Source organism: Pteropus alecto, unplaced genomic scaffold, assembly GCF_000325575.1.
Source record: "Pteropus alecto unplaced genomic scaffold, ASM32557v1 scaffold359, whole genome shotgun sequence".
Taxonomy (NCBI): Eukaryota; Metazoa; Chordata; class Mammalia; order Chiroptera; family Pteropodidae; genus Pteropus; species Pteropus alecto.
Window position 1 is genome coordinate 1004503 of NW_006443119.1, and position 14015 is coordinate 1018517.

The 14015-nt window shown below is 51.5% G+C and overlaps 1 protein-coding gene across 1 annotated transcript in view; it reads left to right on the plus strand.

Moving 5' to 3' along the window:
- The window catches only part of SLC26A9 (solute carrier family 26 member 9), an 18263-nt gene that overhangs the window by 1476 nt on the left and 2772 nt on the right, over positions 1-14015 (plus strand). Inside the window, 17 exon segments of the mRNA XM_006922841.1 lie at positions 1717-1856; positions 1960-2070; positions 2732-2907; positions 4410-4574; positions 5109-5261; positions 5583-5665; positions 6419-6566; positions 6849-6962; positions 7165-7242; positions 7797-7892; positions 9449-9555; positions 10239-10308; positions 10408-10500; positions 10624-10737; positions 11376-11657; positions 12708-12762; positions 13936-14014. Of these exon segments, the coding sequence (XP_006922903.1) occupies positions 1717-1856; positions 1960-2070; positions 2732-2907; positions 4410-4574; positions 5109-5261; positions 5583-5665; positions 6419-6566; positions 6849-6962; positions 7165-7242; positions 7797-7892; positions 9449-9555; positions 10239-10308; positions 10408-10500; positions 10624-10737; positions 11376-11657; positions 12708-12762; positions 13936-14014 (2064 nt within the window).

Genomic DNA, 14015 nt, shown 5'->3' on the forward strand with positions numbered 1-14015 from the left:
TATTCATGAGTTTAGTCTTCCCTGCCGCAAACAAACCTGAGAGAGCACCTGCAGGGCTGATTCTCTCTTAAGACAAGCTTTTAGAGAGGGTTTATACTATTTACCACCAGTCCAACTCGCAGTCCAGCATCCCAGGGATGGGAGAGGCACCCACCTGTCCCAGAGGAGACCAGGGAGTCAGATGTGGATGGTGATGCTGTTCCATGGAGCATTGGTTGGAACAGGAAATCTGCCCAGACTTTACAGGGTACAAAGCATTGTCTGTGTGGATTTCAGTCTTGGGTGACACCCAAGGGACCTAGTGTCAGGAAACTATTGTTGAGCAACGGCAAAGAGCAGGAATTGGTCCTGGGCAGGAAAGGAGGCCTAATCACAGAGGGCCAGTGAGTCACCAGATGGGCCCTGAGTATGTGAGTTCCCTAGGCTGGGAGAAGAATAACAAATGCCTCCCACCCCCGTCTAGCCATCAATTCCCGGCTGTCACCCTTGCGTTTGTAGGCCCTTGTTCTGCCGCCTCTGGGTTTCTATGAAAGGACCTGGAGGTGTTCAACAAACAGGGCAAGGATCAACTCTCTCCACCTTGCACTGACCAATGAACAGCTCTCTGTTCTTCCCTCCCCCAGTGAATTAACAGCAGAAAGAACTCAGTATTAGAGTCGTCACACATAAAAGATGGTGGGTCGCCAGAGGCTCACCTGCAGGGACAATAAAGCCTTCCTGTTGGGGGAAGTTCTAAGAAAGGAGGCAGCAGCTCTCATTCAGACGGTTTCTTTTTCTTTTCTTTTTTTCCTTTTTTTGTACTGTTTGAATTTTTACAGTGAAAACATAGTCACTTTCTAGAAAGAAAGGTTTAGCAGCAGACCTGAAACTTCTTCCTTCTTTTTACCAAGGATCCTTGGGGAGAAAAGAAGATTCCCCGCTCAGATCCTATTGCAAACACTCTAGTAACCAGAGCTTCTGGTACACAAAGGCCTGGCTTTCACTAGTAGAAAGATAACGATGAGTCCATAGCTGTATAATGCGTTTAGCAATATATACTTACTTAGCCTGCCTGGATGGCTTATTGTAAATGCACTTGTACAGACTGAGTTTCAATACCTGCCCACCATTTCACTTATTCATTCATTCATTCATACTTAGTAAGTATTCAACAAATGCTTACTAAGCACTCCAGTGTAATGTACAAGGTATACAAAGATGAAGAAGAGAGCCAGACTTCTCACCATAGTGGGTTTGCTGTCTAGCGAGAGAGAGAGAGAGAGAGAGAGAGAGGAAAAACAAGTCATTACAACACAGGACACACACAGAGCTGCAGGAGCCCAGGCAAGGAGGCCCAGGCCTGTGTTCAGTTAGAGGGGAACTCAGAGAAACCTTCTCTGGAGAGAGCCAACTGAGACAGGGGCTGGACCTGACCCTTTGGAAGGTTAAGCCACCGTGGAATCCATGCCTTTAAGCCAAGTCTTGTAGACTTCCCAGGCAAGCAGCTGGCAGTCAGGAGACCTTCAGCCAGTGCACAGAACCTGTTGGTGGTTCTCAAGAGAAAGCCCCTGCCTTTCCTTCTCAGTATCCCTGCACACAGTACAGTGTGGGTACTCACCAAATTTTGAATACATTTTAAATGAATGGATAACCAGCAACAAGATATTGTAATCTCTCCCCAACTTCAAGCACCCAAGCTAAGCAGTGCTGACTGGACATATGCCCTTTTCTCTCCAGATGCTCCTCTGCCAAGATCAAAACCGTGGTGTTTGGGCTGCTCCCTGTGCTCTCCTGGCTCCCCAAGTATAAGATCAAACACTACCTTGTTCCCGACCTGCTTGGGGGCCTCAGCGGTGGATCCATCCAGGTCCCACAAGGTGAGGGGTCCCCCCTCAGCCAGGCCTATTCTCCCACGGCCTACTCTGTGGCCTTCATAACCCACTGAGCCCCTGAGCCTTCTTCATCTCTCGTCTTCTGCAGGCATGGCATTTGCTCTGCTGGCCAACCTTCCTGCAGTCAACGGCCTCTACTCCTCCTTCTTCCCGCTCCTGACCTACTTCTTCCTGGGGGGTATACACCAGATGGTGCCAGGTAAGGGCTTTCCCTTCCCCGCAGGCGGGATGGCCTGGACCGTGAGAACCGGTGGTGTGGAAAAGGGGTTCCGGTGATCTTCCATCTACATTCTCTTCTAGTTGGTGCCATTTAATCCTAAAGGGACGTTACTGTGTCAGTCCCAGGTCCTCTGTGACCTTGGAAAAACCACTTAGCTTCTGTGAGCTTAGCTAGCAGTATCCATTCCGCCTCCCTCCCTGGAATGTGGGAATGACTTGGTGGAACAAGATAAACCGTCTGCGGTAAAGTGCTAACAGTTGTGAGAAATTGCCATCTAACCCCGAGGCTGGTCCCAGCACACCGGTGGCTGCAGGGACATTTGGAGTTCTCTGGTCCTAAGTGAAATGGAGTAAAAGGGCTTGATCAGAAGACCTGTTTCTGGGCTGGGCCCTGCTTGTATTTCCAAGCTTATTTCTTCACATGTCCAGTGAAATAATATTAACAGCAAAGATTAAAAAAAAAAACAGTGAAAAGTATAGATCATGGTTAGATGTGAGTGGTGGTTGTTATGCTGGAGAGCAGCCTTGGAGACATGGGGCTCCTTCCTCTTGGGAATCAGGGAGCAATCTGGGGCCCCTTGCTGGTTTCCGTGGGTGTGGTCCAAAGCTCTGACTTTTGCTGGCTGGGTGGGGCACCACAGGTACCTTTGCCGTTATCAGCATCCTGGTGGGTAACATCTGTCTGCAGCTGGCTCCAGAGTCAAAATTCCGGGTCTTCAACAGTACCACCAACGAGAGCTACGTGAACACGACGGCCATGGAGGCTGATAGGCTGCACGTGTCGGCGACACTAGCCTGCCTGACTGCCATCATCCAGGTGAAGGGGATGGCTGCATCCCTGCCAGGGCATCATACCACCCCGCCCCTGCCTCAGAGGCCCCACTGTGATATTAAAGCTGAGTTAGGGCTCTACCTCCTTCCTCTTTGCCATTCTCAGGGCCGCCAAAGATCTTGAAAAGTCGGATATCTCCTCATCTGTCTCCAGCAGGTCCATAAGACCAGCGTCCACAGTTAAGAACTGAGTTAAGAACTATCTCGCAGCCTCTCTTCACTCCCTTTCCGGAGCCCAGCTCTCTGCCAGGGCAGACTTCTGGTTCCCTAACATCCCTTATTCCCTGCCCCAGCTTCCTCTGCTCCAAGCCACAGCATCACCTGCATGACATAATTTTCAGTTCCAACACATGCAAAAGACTCTGCATGCTAGATTTTGTGAAGGGAAATACAACCTGACAGAATGCAAGAGCAGAAAGCAACCTCAGAAGGCACCTTTCATTCATTCATTTATTCATTTAGTTAATATTTCTTGGTCCTTTCGCTGTGCCAGGAATGGGGCTAGGCCCTGGAGATAAAAGATATGTAAGAAAGAGGCCCAGTTTTCCAGGAGCTCCCAGCCCAGCAGAGGAAGTAGCCATGTCAACAGGTAAATTTGTAGGCAGTGAGATAAGCAACACAATAGAGCTATGTACAAAGAGCTGTGAGAACACCAGAGAAAGTCAGGGAAGGCCTTTCCTCAAAGAGAGGAGGTGACACTTACCCGAGTCTTAAAGGATGACCAGAAGTTGACCAGTAACCAAATGGCAAGGCACAGGAGGATGGTCCAGGCAGAGGAAACACACCCCAAAGCACTGAGGCCTCAGAGAGTGTGAACTGAGCGGGGAATGGCAAGGCAGAGAGTTTGGCGGAGATGGAGGGCAGGGGACCTTTGGGGAGGCTGGAAAAGTAGACAGGAACCTGACAATGAAGTCTGAGGTCTGTCCCCTAAGCAGTGGTGTTGGGTCCCATTGGCAGTTGAAGGATCATTGGGGCTACGGAGAAAATGGTAGGTGGGAGGTGGATTAGAATCAAGGCAGGTGACCTGTTGGGAGCCTGTGCAGAGGACCAGGCAGGAGTGCTGAGAGCCTAGACCAGGGTAATGGCCATGGAGAGGGCCATGGAGATGGGAGTGGACTTGAAGAACATTTTGCCAGGAGTAAAATTAACTGGGCTTGGTGATAGACGGGACGTGGGAGGTGAGGGAGAATGACTCCCAAAGTTTTGGTTGGCCAACTGGGTGGATGGCAGTGTCATCCACTGAGAGAGGAAACACTAGGGGAGGACCGGTTTCATTTAGAGATGAAGAAACTGAAGCCAGAGAGGTGGAGTGACAAAGAGGCTGGTGTCCTAAGAGACCAAAGCTCTGCTCACACAGTAAGGAACAAGACAAGGACTCGTTTCCTTAGAGCTGCTGTTGTCCAGGGCTGCATAGGACTCCAGCTCCGGGTCTGGGTCAGGCAGGTGTGGGAGCTGATGATTCTCTTGGTCATCCTCCTCCCCCAATAGATGGGCCTGGGCTTCATGCAGTTCGGTTTTGTGGCCATCTACCTCTCCGAGTCCTTCATCCGGGGCTTCATGACGGCCGCTGGCCTGCAGATCCTGATCTCGGTGCTCAAGTACATCTTTGGCCTGACCGTCCCCTCTTACACAGGACCAGGGTCCATCGTCTTTGTGAGTCTGGGACCAAGCCCCTGAGAATGGGGAGGGGCCGGAGCAGACAGGAGAGCACAGTTCACTGTTTTAAGAAGTTGTGAGCTTCTCAGCATGAGATGTTCTCAAACAAGAGCCAAGTGATCCAGTGTTCGGGAAGAATTCTGAGGGGCTTTCCACATTGGGAGGGAAGGACAGACACATGACCTTGAGGGTTCGCTGAGGTTCTCTGTGGTTAATCCCCACAGAAAAGGAGATGTACACTCTCCATCAGCACCCTGTGCCAGTGCCTGTGAAGTCCTTCCGAATATCTAGTCTCCATCCCTCCTTTAGCTTGAACTCTTTCTAGAGAAAGAGAAAAGGAATCAGCATGAGCTCCGGACACGCCCTTTGGGAGAGGGAGGTGGAAAATGGGAGAGTCATGACCAGGAGTTCTGCTTTGACGCGACTTCGTGAGCATTGACAGCATTTCTTCATTGGGTCAGACACCCAAAGGTGGGGGGCGGTATGGGAAGAAGGGGTGGGAGCCCATGAGCTTGATGCTCTCTCCTCCAGACCTTCATTGACATTTGCAAAAACCTCCCCCACACCAACATCGCCTCACTCATCTTCGCCCTCATCAGTGGTGTGTTCCTGGTGCTGGTGAAGGAACTCAACGCTCAGTACATGCACAAGATCCGCTTCCCCATCCCCACCGAGATGATTGTGGTAAGGACTTCACCTGGGGCTGGGTGTCGGGGGCCAGGCTGGAGAAGCCTTGAGAAAAGGAATCCATCTCCAGCCAGGGCCAGGGAGCCCCTACCCTCCCTCGCTGCTCTCCACTGTCAGCCAGTGGAACAGGAAGTTAGGGGTAAATTTCTTCCATTCCCTTGAATATGGCTCCCACTCTTCCTGCTCCTCAGGGTGTTCCCCCTTAAGAAAGCAGGGAAGTGGGATTTGGGGTCCCCAGAGAAAAAGGAAGTTTGGGAGCGACTCCTGCCCTGACCCCAACTTCAAGCCAATCCCCATTCTCCACTTTGGGATTTGCAGGTGGTGGTGGCAACAGCTATCTCTGGGGGCTATAAGATGCCCAAAAAGTATAACATGCAGATCGTGGGAGAGATCCAACATGGGTGAGTCCAGGGGGCCAGGAAGCCTGGCACCACCCCTACCCCACTCCCCACCAAGGCCTGGGCTCAGAGGCCGAGCTGAGAGGAGCTCTACAAAAGTGCATTATAAACTCTATGACACTGACCAGCTGCGAATTGCTACCATTACTAATTGTGGAGAAGAGCCACACAACCAGCCAATGCTGGCTGTTTTATGAACAGTGAATCTTAACTGCCGCATTCCCCCTAAAAGTCTCATCCTATGGTTGCTGTTAAAGCAACATCTCTCTGATCAGCCCTTGTCTGGCTCTTTGCCCTGTTCTAATGCATTGCCTCTTTTTATCTATGTGGACAGGAAGCTATTAGGATGAACTAAATTCATTAAACATCTGCTCTGTGCCAGCACCATGCTGGGCCCTGGGAGGGAACCAGCAATGCTGTGCTGCAGAGTAAGAGCGGGGGCGGGGACCTTACAGCACTGAGGCTGGGGGCTGGGAGCTGGTGAGCGTAGGGTCCACAACCTGGGTATGAACAGATGAGGCCCTACCACTTACTGGCTCTGTAACCTTGCACAAGCTAGGTCCCCTAAGCCTGAGCGTCCTACTTTGTCAATGGAAGTGGTGGCAGCTGCCGTACAACATTATACTCAGGATTCAGACTGGAAGGGTAATTCACGTGAGACCCTGGCACACAGTGGGGCCCTGGGTTGCTGAAGGACTCGGCGCCCTCCCTCTCCTCATGCCCTTGGGCCCTGCCTCTTCTCTGGCTCCTTGGCAGGTTCCCTACTCCCGTGCTGCCTGTGGTTTCGCAGTGGAAGGACATGGTTGGCACAGCCTTCTCCCTGGCCATCGTGGGCTACGTCATCAATCTGGCTATGGGCCGGACCCTGGCCAGCAAGCACGGCTATGATGTAGATTCTAACCAGGTAGGTCCAGCCACCCCTGGCAGGGCTAGGCAGGGTGGGCTAGGGCCCACAGAGGCCCAGCAAGAGATATCTTGGGGATCTAGACTGAAGTGAGTAAGGCTGCCTGCCAGTATGAAGGGGGTCTCTGATCCCAAGAGCTGACCTCTGCTTGATTGGGAATATATGGCTTTATAGCAGTAGGTCAGGTCCTGGCCCAAGATCCAGCTTGCATGGCCTACTAGGTTTGGTCCAGACCCTGCCGCCACACACCCCCAGCACCCAGCCCTGCCTCTGTCCCCACAGGAAATGATTGCCCTGGGCTGCAGCAACTTCTTCGGCTCCTTCTTTAAAATCCATGTCATTTGCTGTGCTCTCTCCGTCACTCTGGCTGTGGATGGAGCTGGGGGAAAATCTCAGGTGAGCGCCTATGCTGGGTAGATGGGAGTGGGATGGGAGGGACCAGAACAAATGCCCCAGAGAATCCCGGAAGCCAGGCCAACAAGCCAGGCCAGCTGCTTCTCCAACCTTCCTCTCCTTTCTATTCTCCACTCCACCAAAGGCACCTCCTGGAAATGAATCAAGAGCAATACTCTCTCTTCCCAACTCTTTCTCTCAACAGGTGGCGAGCCTGTGTGTATCTCTGGTGGTGATGATCACCATGCTTGTCCTGGGGACCTATTTGTACCCTCTCCCCAAGGTAAGAGCCCAGCAGGAGAGCAAAGGCCAGTGAAAGAGGCCAGTAAGAGCAACCCTTAAGAGCCGTGCAGCGCTTTATAAAGTGCCATCATTGTCTCACTTTGTCTTAATCCCCACCTGCAAAGTAGACAACGCAGATTTACTCTCCCCCATTTTACAGGTGAGGGAAACTGAGGCTGAGAGAGTCTAAGTGATATGCCCATGGTAGTGCAGGTCACAAGTTCAGGGCTGGTCTCAGACTCTAGTCTGCTGACCTCAGGGGCCGATTCCCTAGTCTGTTGACGATTGTCCATGAGCGCCGGCAGAGGCAGGTTCTAGGCATGGGCTGTTGGGGACGAGGGAAAAAGAGAAAGGCAAGATGGAGCCAGGATGGGCCATGGCTATAGCACCTGCTCTCTCCAACCCTAAGCCTAAGTGTAGAGATTTGGGAGCTCTGCAGGCGAAGTGTTCTGGAACTTTAGTTCTGCCCTGCCAGGGTCCAGGGCCAGGTGTTGGTAGAAAGGGCAGGAAGAAGGAGACACCCCAGTGACAAGGAACAATTTTCTGCTTTCTCAGTCCGTACTAGGAGCCCTGATAGCTGTCAATCTCAAGAATTCCCTCAAGCAACTCGCCGACCCCTACTACCTGTGGAGAAAGAGCAAGCTGGACTGCGTAGGTACCGGGTGGCCTCTGGGCACCTGTCTGTGGCCAGCGCCTCCTCCCGCGCTAGAGCCCTATCGGTTCTCTTTGTTAACGATTCCTCCGTGGACTGCTCCCTAATTCATGGAGCCAATAGCAAAAGCTCAGGTTTCGGACCCATCTAGGGCTGCTTATGAGGAAGAAATGAGATAATGTAAGTAAGGAGCACATTGTCCAAATTGTATCTTGTGTTCGATGAAACTTAGCTTTTATTATTCTTATGGTTTATAGTTCCAAAAAAAAAGAGGAAAAAAAATCTATAACATAAAGCCAGCAGAGCAGGGTCTTAAGCAAATTATCAGACTTCTCTGGAGTTCTATTTCCTCATCTATAATAGGAGTGACAATCATGGCTGACACACTGGTTCTGAGGACGAAATGAGAGTGGATTGGGAAAGCACTGTGTAACCAGAGAACACTCTGCAAACATGTCTTATTGTTATGATTAGTCACATTCCCACTGCATCTTTCACTGGACAATAGTAAGGAGGATACCATGTATTGACAACAGTGCATTATCCTCACGTAAGCCCCACCATAACTTATGAGAGAGGACTTAGTAGCCTCCTCTCAAGATGATGAAACCAAGAATCAGATAGGCTCATAATTTGTCAAAGGCCACAGAGGTAGTAAGTGGTACACTCAGGACTGGACCCCCAAGTGTTAGACTCCAAACCTCGAGGCCGTCCTGTCTCCTAGGGGAGGAGGCTCACCGTGTTAGACGAGGCCGTCCTGTCTCCTAGGGGAGGAGGCTCACCTGTGTGGTATGGGAAGGACATCCTCAAAGCCAGAGAAGTGAGTGGTCCATCTGGAGTCCCTCAGTGAGTGAGTAAATGATGAGGACAGGAGAAAACAATGTCCCAGTGATCCCCTGCTATGGCAGTTAGTCCTTGATATTCACATTGTGCTTTGGGTTCCCATCTGATCCTCACAATTCTCTATGCAATCAGGCAGATTTAGTTCCTTTATAGACATTTGGGGAACTCTGAAGAACCATGGAGCAACTACCAAAACTGAATTCAATCCAGGCAGTCAGGCCAGGAAACATCATGACTCATGTTGGCCACAAGCAGCTTACTAGTAGGCAGAGAAAGGGAATTCACTCTTATTGATCACCCATTGGGTGCCTATCACTAGGCTAGGACATTTACATTCCTTAATTCTTTAATCCTGTCATGAAGCAGGTATTTTTACTCCTTCTTTGTATATTAGGCAACTAAAGTTCTCGTATCTAGGAAGTAGAACAAAACCTGGAACTCAGGATTGAACCAAGATGCTTCCTCTCATCATTATGCCCCGGTGCCTCCTGTGTGTGCCAGGCTTGTCAACTAAAGACCAGACAAACTCAATCTAGAGGAAATGGGCAAATGTAACAAAAGCACAAAAACATGTAACATTACAAATATGTCATGAAAATAGAAGAGTGAGTCTGGGTTGTGCTGGCAGAGAATGGCCTGGGCTAACACAGGAAGACTTCCTCAAAGAGGCAGTTCTCTCCCTAGCCCTGCTTTGGCGTCTCTCTCCTCACAGTGTGTCTGGGTGGTGAGCTTCCTCTCCTCCTTCTTCCTGAGCCTGCCTTACGGTGTGGCGGTGGGTGTCGCCTCCTCCATCCTGGTTGTGGTCTTCCAGACCCAGTTGTAAGTAACAGCCCATCCCCCCAAGACACAACAGGGCCCTGTTGGCCAGTCTGCCAAGGTCTCCCATGCCAAGGCCTGGCCCAACCCACAGCACCCTGCTGCCTTCTGGGCCTGGAACTGGAGGTGCTGCCAGGCCTGAGGAGAGCCCAACGCAGCCAGGACTGCGGGCACAGGCTGGGCTGTCTGACTTCCATTGTCTTGAAAACTCCAGAAGAAGCCATCGTGGCCTTGGAGAGCTCAGCGGGGAGGGGGGTCAGAGAAAGTAGGGGGAGAGCAGGTGGGTAAGACAGCGTCCTTCCAAAGGCACTGCCAGACCCCAGACCAAACGTGACCCCATCTCAGGGGAATATGAAGCTAAAGGATAGATGCTGTGTCCTTCCTGTAAAAAGATTAAGCAGAATAGGCCAGGGCGGGAAGGTATCCTGAATGTGAGGGAAACCCTCCCTCTTCTTGAGAACTCAGGCCCAGGAAGTGATGACTTCAGGGACACTTAAGTTTGTCACCTTGTGTACCCCCACCCCTTCTCCCTGCTGAGCCCCAGTCTGGGAGCTAAGTCAAGGGCATGTCATCCCTCTAGTTATAGTTCAGCCACAGGCCACCAGGCATCTGCCTCTAGTGCAGATTGCTTATTTGTTTGTTTGTTTGTTTGTTTATTTGTTTGTTTTGTATTCTTCTTCATCTAGTATAAATGGCCATGCTTTGGCCCAGGTCATGGACACGGACATTTATGTGAATCCCAAGACCTACAATAGGGTGGGTAATCCAAGCTTCTGACCTCCCTCTTTTGCCCTACCTACCCCAAATAAAAGAGGAGGTTTTTTAAAGCCAATGAGCTCAGTCTCCCTGTCACAGGTCCAGGAAATCCAGAGGATTAAGATCGTCACTTACTGCTCCCCTCTCTACTTTGCCAACTCGGAAATATTCAGGCAAAAGATCATTGCCAAGGTAAGGCTCAGTCCTTTGGTGACCTGAGGGGCTTGAAGATGGAAGAAAGAGGGATGAGAATCAGGGGCAGATTGACCCCAAAGAGGCTAGAGGTCAAGCCTGCTGCTGGCTCTCTCCCTACAGACAGGCATGGACCCCCAGAAAGTATTGCTGGCCAAGCAAAAATACCTCAAGAAGCAGGAGAAAGGAAGAGCGATGCCCGCGCAACAAAGGAAGTCTCTGTTTATGAAAACCAAGGTGAACTGAGGCCGGGAACAGCCAATACCCTCTCTCCTGCCCTCTCTAATCTTGTCCCCTGGTACCTCACCTCCCAGAACCCTTTGAGGCAAAGACAGAAGTCTGCATGGCCATTACCTGGTGGCTACTGGACGTTCTCCTCCTTGGTTGAGGGGCTTCCAGCTCTGGGGTAACCACTGAACTCCCATGCTCCCCCTATTCTCTGGCTAAAATAGGATATGGCTGAGGAACTTATGAACAACCCCAGAAGGGGAGCAGCAGTGAATTTCATGGGGTACCCAGCCAACCTAGAACATCAAAGTGGAAGTGGGCATGGGAGTTCTGGGGAGAAGCAGGCAGTCACAGACAAGTGCAAGGAGCTCAACTGTTCCCAAGGGACTTCCTCCCAGAGCAGAGCGGGCTTCCGCTTTGGCGCCTCTCGTGGAAGGTTCCAACTTGGTCTGCTTTGTGAGAGAACAAGCTGCAGGCCCCGCCTGAGGGAGGAGCGTTGGGAGATTCCTCTTCCACGGGGGTTTCGGGGCTTGTATTCACCAGGACCAAGGTCAGGGATTCTCCTCCTATTTGTTCCTTGCCCCTGCTCCAGCCAAGCCCAGTTCGGTTTGTGACCCTTGACTCTCTCCTCCACCCCCACCCTCTAGACTGTCTCCCTGCAGGAGCTCCAGCAGGACTTCGAGAACCCCTCCCCAACCGATCCCAACAACAACCAGACACCTGCTAATGGCGCCAGCGTGTCCTATATTACCTTCAGCCCTGACAGCCCCCCAGCTGCCCACCATGAACCGCCAGCCTCTGTCGAGGCCCCCAGTAAGCCAAGTGACGTGCTGGCCAGTGTTCCACCCTTTATCACCTTCCACACTCTCATCCTCGACATGAGTGGGGTCAGCTTTGTGGACTTGATGGGCATCAAAGCCCTGGCCAAGGTGAGGCCCTCGGGCAGAGGGAGTGCCAGTCACCTCCCACTCGCCCTCTCCCATACTCCCTTTCCTCAGAGTGTTCATTCCGACAAGTGGAGGGACACAGGCCCCTGAGGATCCCTTCTTCTCTGCCAGACGTGACCAGAACAGGATGCTCTGTGCAGAGCAGGGCCAGATAGCCCAAGACAATCAGTAGCTGAGGAGGGAGGCCAGAGATCCAGGCCCTGCTGTTCCACTCTGCCCTAGTACCCCTCTCTAGCGGAGGCCATCCCAAGTTCCCTCTCAGACCACCAGGAACCCACCTCAGGTTCCTCTGAGTAGAATCCAGCTTGGCCCTGGTTCATGGCCTGCTGCATAATCCCACACTTACCCAGACACTCCAGCATCAGCTGGCTCCGGCCAGCCAAGGAAAGAAGAAATGATATCAGTGTTCCACAACCTCAGGCCAAACAGGCAGCCCATAGGACACCTTGGATAAATGTATTCATCTGACAATGTTTCAACAGCCACTTCCAACAGCTAAGTCATCCAACCTCAGAGCTGGCTTAGATGGAGGAGAGCTGAAGAGAACAGAGAGCATAAGGGCCGACGTTATCATCGGCCGGGTACAAAGAAAGCTCCATCCCTAGTGAGGGGCTCAGCCTGCTTCCCTGGCCTGGACCTGGAGCTGAGGCAGGCCTTGGCTGATGCCCTGTCCTCTCTGGACCTTGGGCCTCTCCTGCAGCTCCTGCCCGAAACCACAGAGTCAAGAAAGAGATAGAATCTGTGAATCTAAGCTACTAAAAGCAAAGATCTGGCCCCATCAGAAGGAGCCATGGTGACTTTAAGTGCTAGCCTCTTTGGCAAAGCCCCATTTCCTCCCACTTTCCAGAAAAGCCGTCAGCCAACACTCCAGCGAGAAGTGGTGTGCTTTGCTGCTATTTTTATCATTGGCTGCCAGGGCTCAGAGGGTTGCTTATTTGTTTGGCTTCCCCTCTTCAGAGCATTTTGTGAATCACTTTTGAGACCCACTCAGAACATTCCTTTCCTTTTGTCTCCCTACCCCAACACCTCTAGCTAAGCTCCACCTATGGGAAGATCGGTGTGAAGGTCTTCTTGGTGAACATTCATGGTAAGAGAAGGAGGACGTATAGAGGACTGAAGGGCTGGCGAGGGGTTGGGCTGGGAACAGGTCGAAGGGATGCTGAACAGTGACGTGGTGGAAATGAGAGCACCCATATGCTCCCCCCAACTACTGCCTGTTCATAAGAGCTTCAGACACAAGTCAGAAGAGACTGTGACCAGAGCGTGTAAACATCCCAGGGGTCTCAATAGCAGAGTGGGAGATCATGGAGTTCAAAAAGGACAGCTAGGATTCTAATTTGCCCCACCACTAATTTGCCATGTATCCTTGGCCAAGTTACTTTATCTGTCTAAGGATCAATTGCCATCTATGTAAAATGAGGAGGTTGACCCAATGAATTTGAGGATCTTCTCCAAATCTGAAAGACCATCAGTAAGCATAAAATACATACTACCCAGGAAACACACAGATACGCAGTTTTACATGCATACAATCTCCAAAGGGCATATATATATATACACAGCCCCTGAAGACATGTCCACATAGCAGTGGACTTTCCCATCATTAGCATGCATGCAGAGTGCAGGGACGTAGACACACAGCTCGTGCACCCAGACGCACAAGAGAATGTGAAGGGGCACACACTCACACACCCCACTTCCCACAGAGGGTCTGAGCCCTTCCAGGGGGCCTGCCCAACTTCAGAACTGCCTTGAACACATCCCCTGCTCCATGGGGGCCTCTCTCAGGGAGAGAATCTTCAATGGCAGTGACTGTGCATGTGCCCGAGTTATAATCAGAGCACCCTGACTGACGCTCCTCGGGAAACCTGCTTTAAACTTGGTAGGAATAAGGGCCCCACCACACACTGGAAGTTGCAGGAAAGGTCTGAGTAAACAAGAGAAAGGATGGACCTTCGGGGGATAGAACTGGCACAGCCTCCTCACAGATGTTTTAGCCTTTCCCTCTCATATCAGCCACTAAGTACCAACTCCCTGAATCAAACTGCTTCCTTCAGCCTTGGGTTGGAAGGTTCAGTTCAGCATCCTCAAGCTCACGTTGCCCTCTGCTGTCCAGAACTGACATTGCAAGGCCAATGCCATCACCCTCAGATGCCCAGCCTTCAGACCTCTCTCTCCTTCCCTTGCCGTCCACCCCGACTCACAGCTCCAATCCACAAAAGCTGTTCTCTTTCTGAAAGTGCTCTATTTCTCCCTCCAGCCCAGGTGTACAATGACATTAGCCATGGAGGTGTCTTTGAAGATGGGTGTCTAGAGCGCAGCCACGTCTTTCCCAGCATA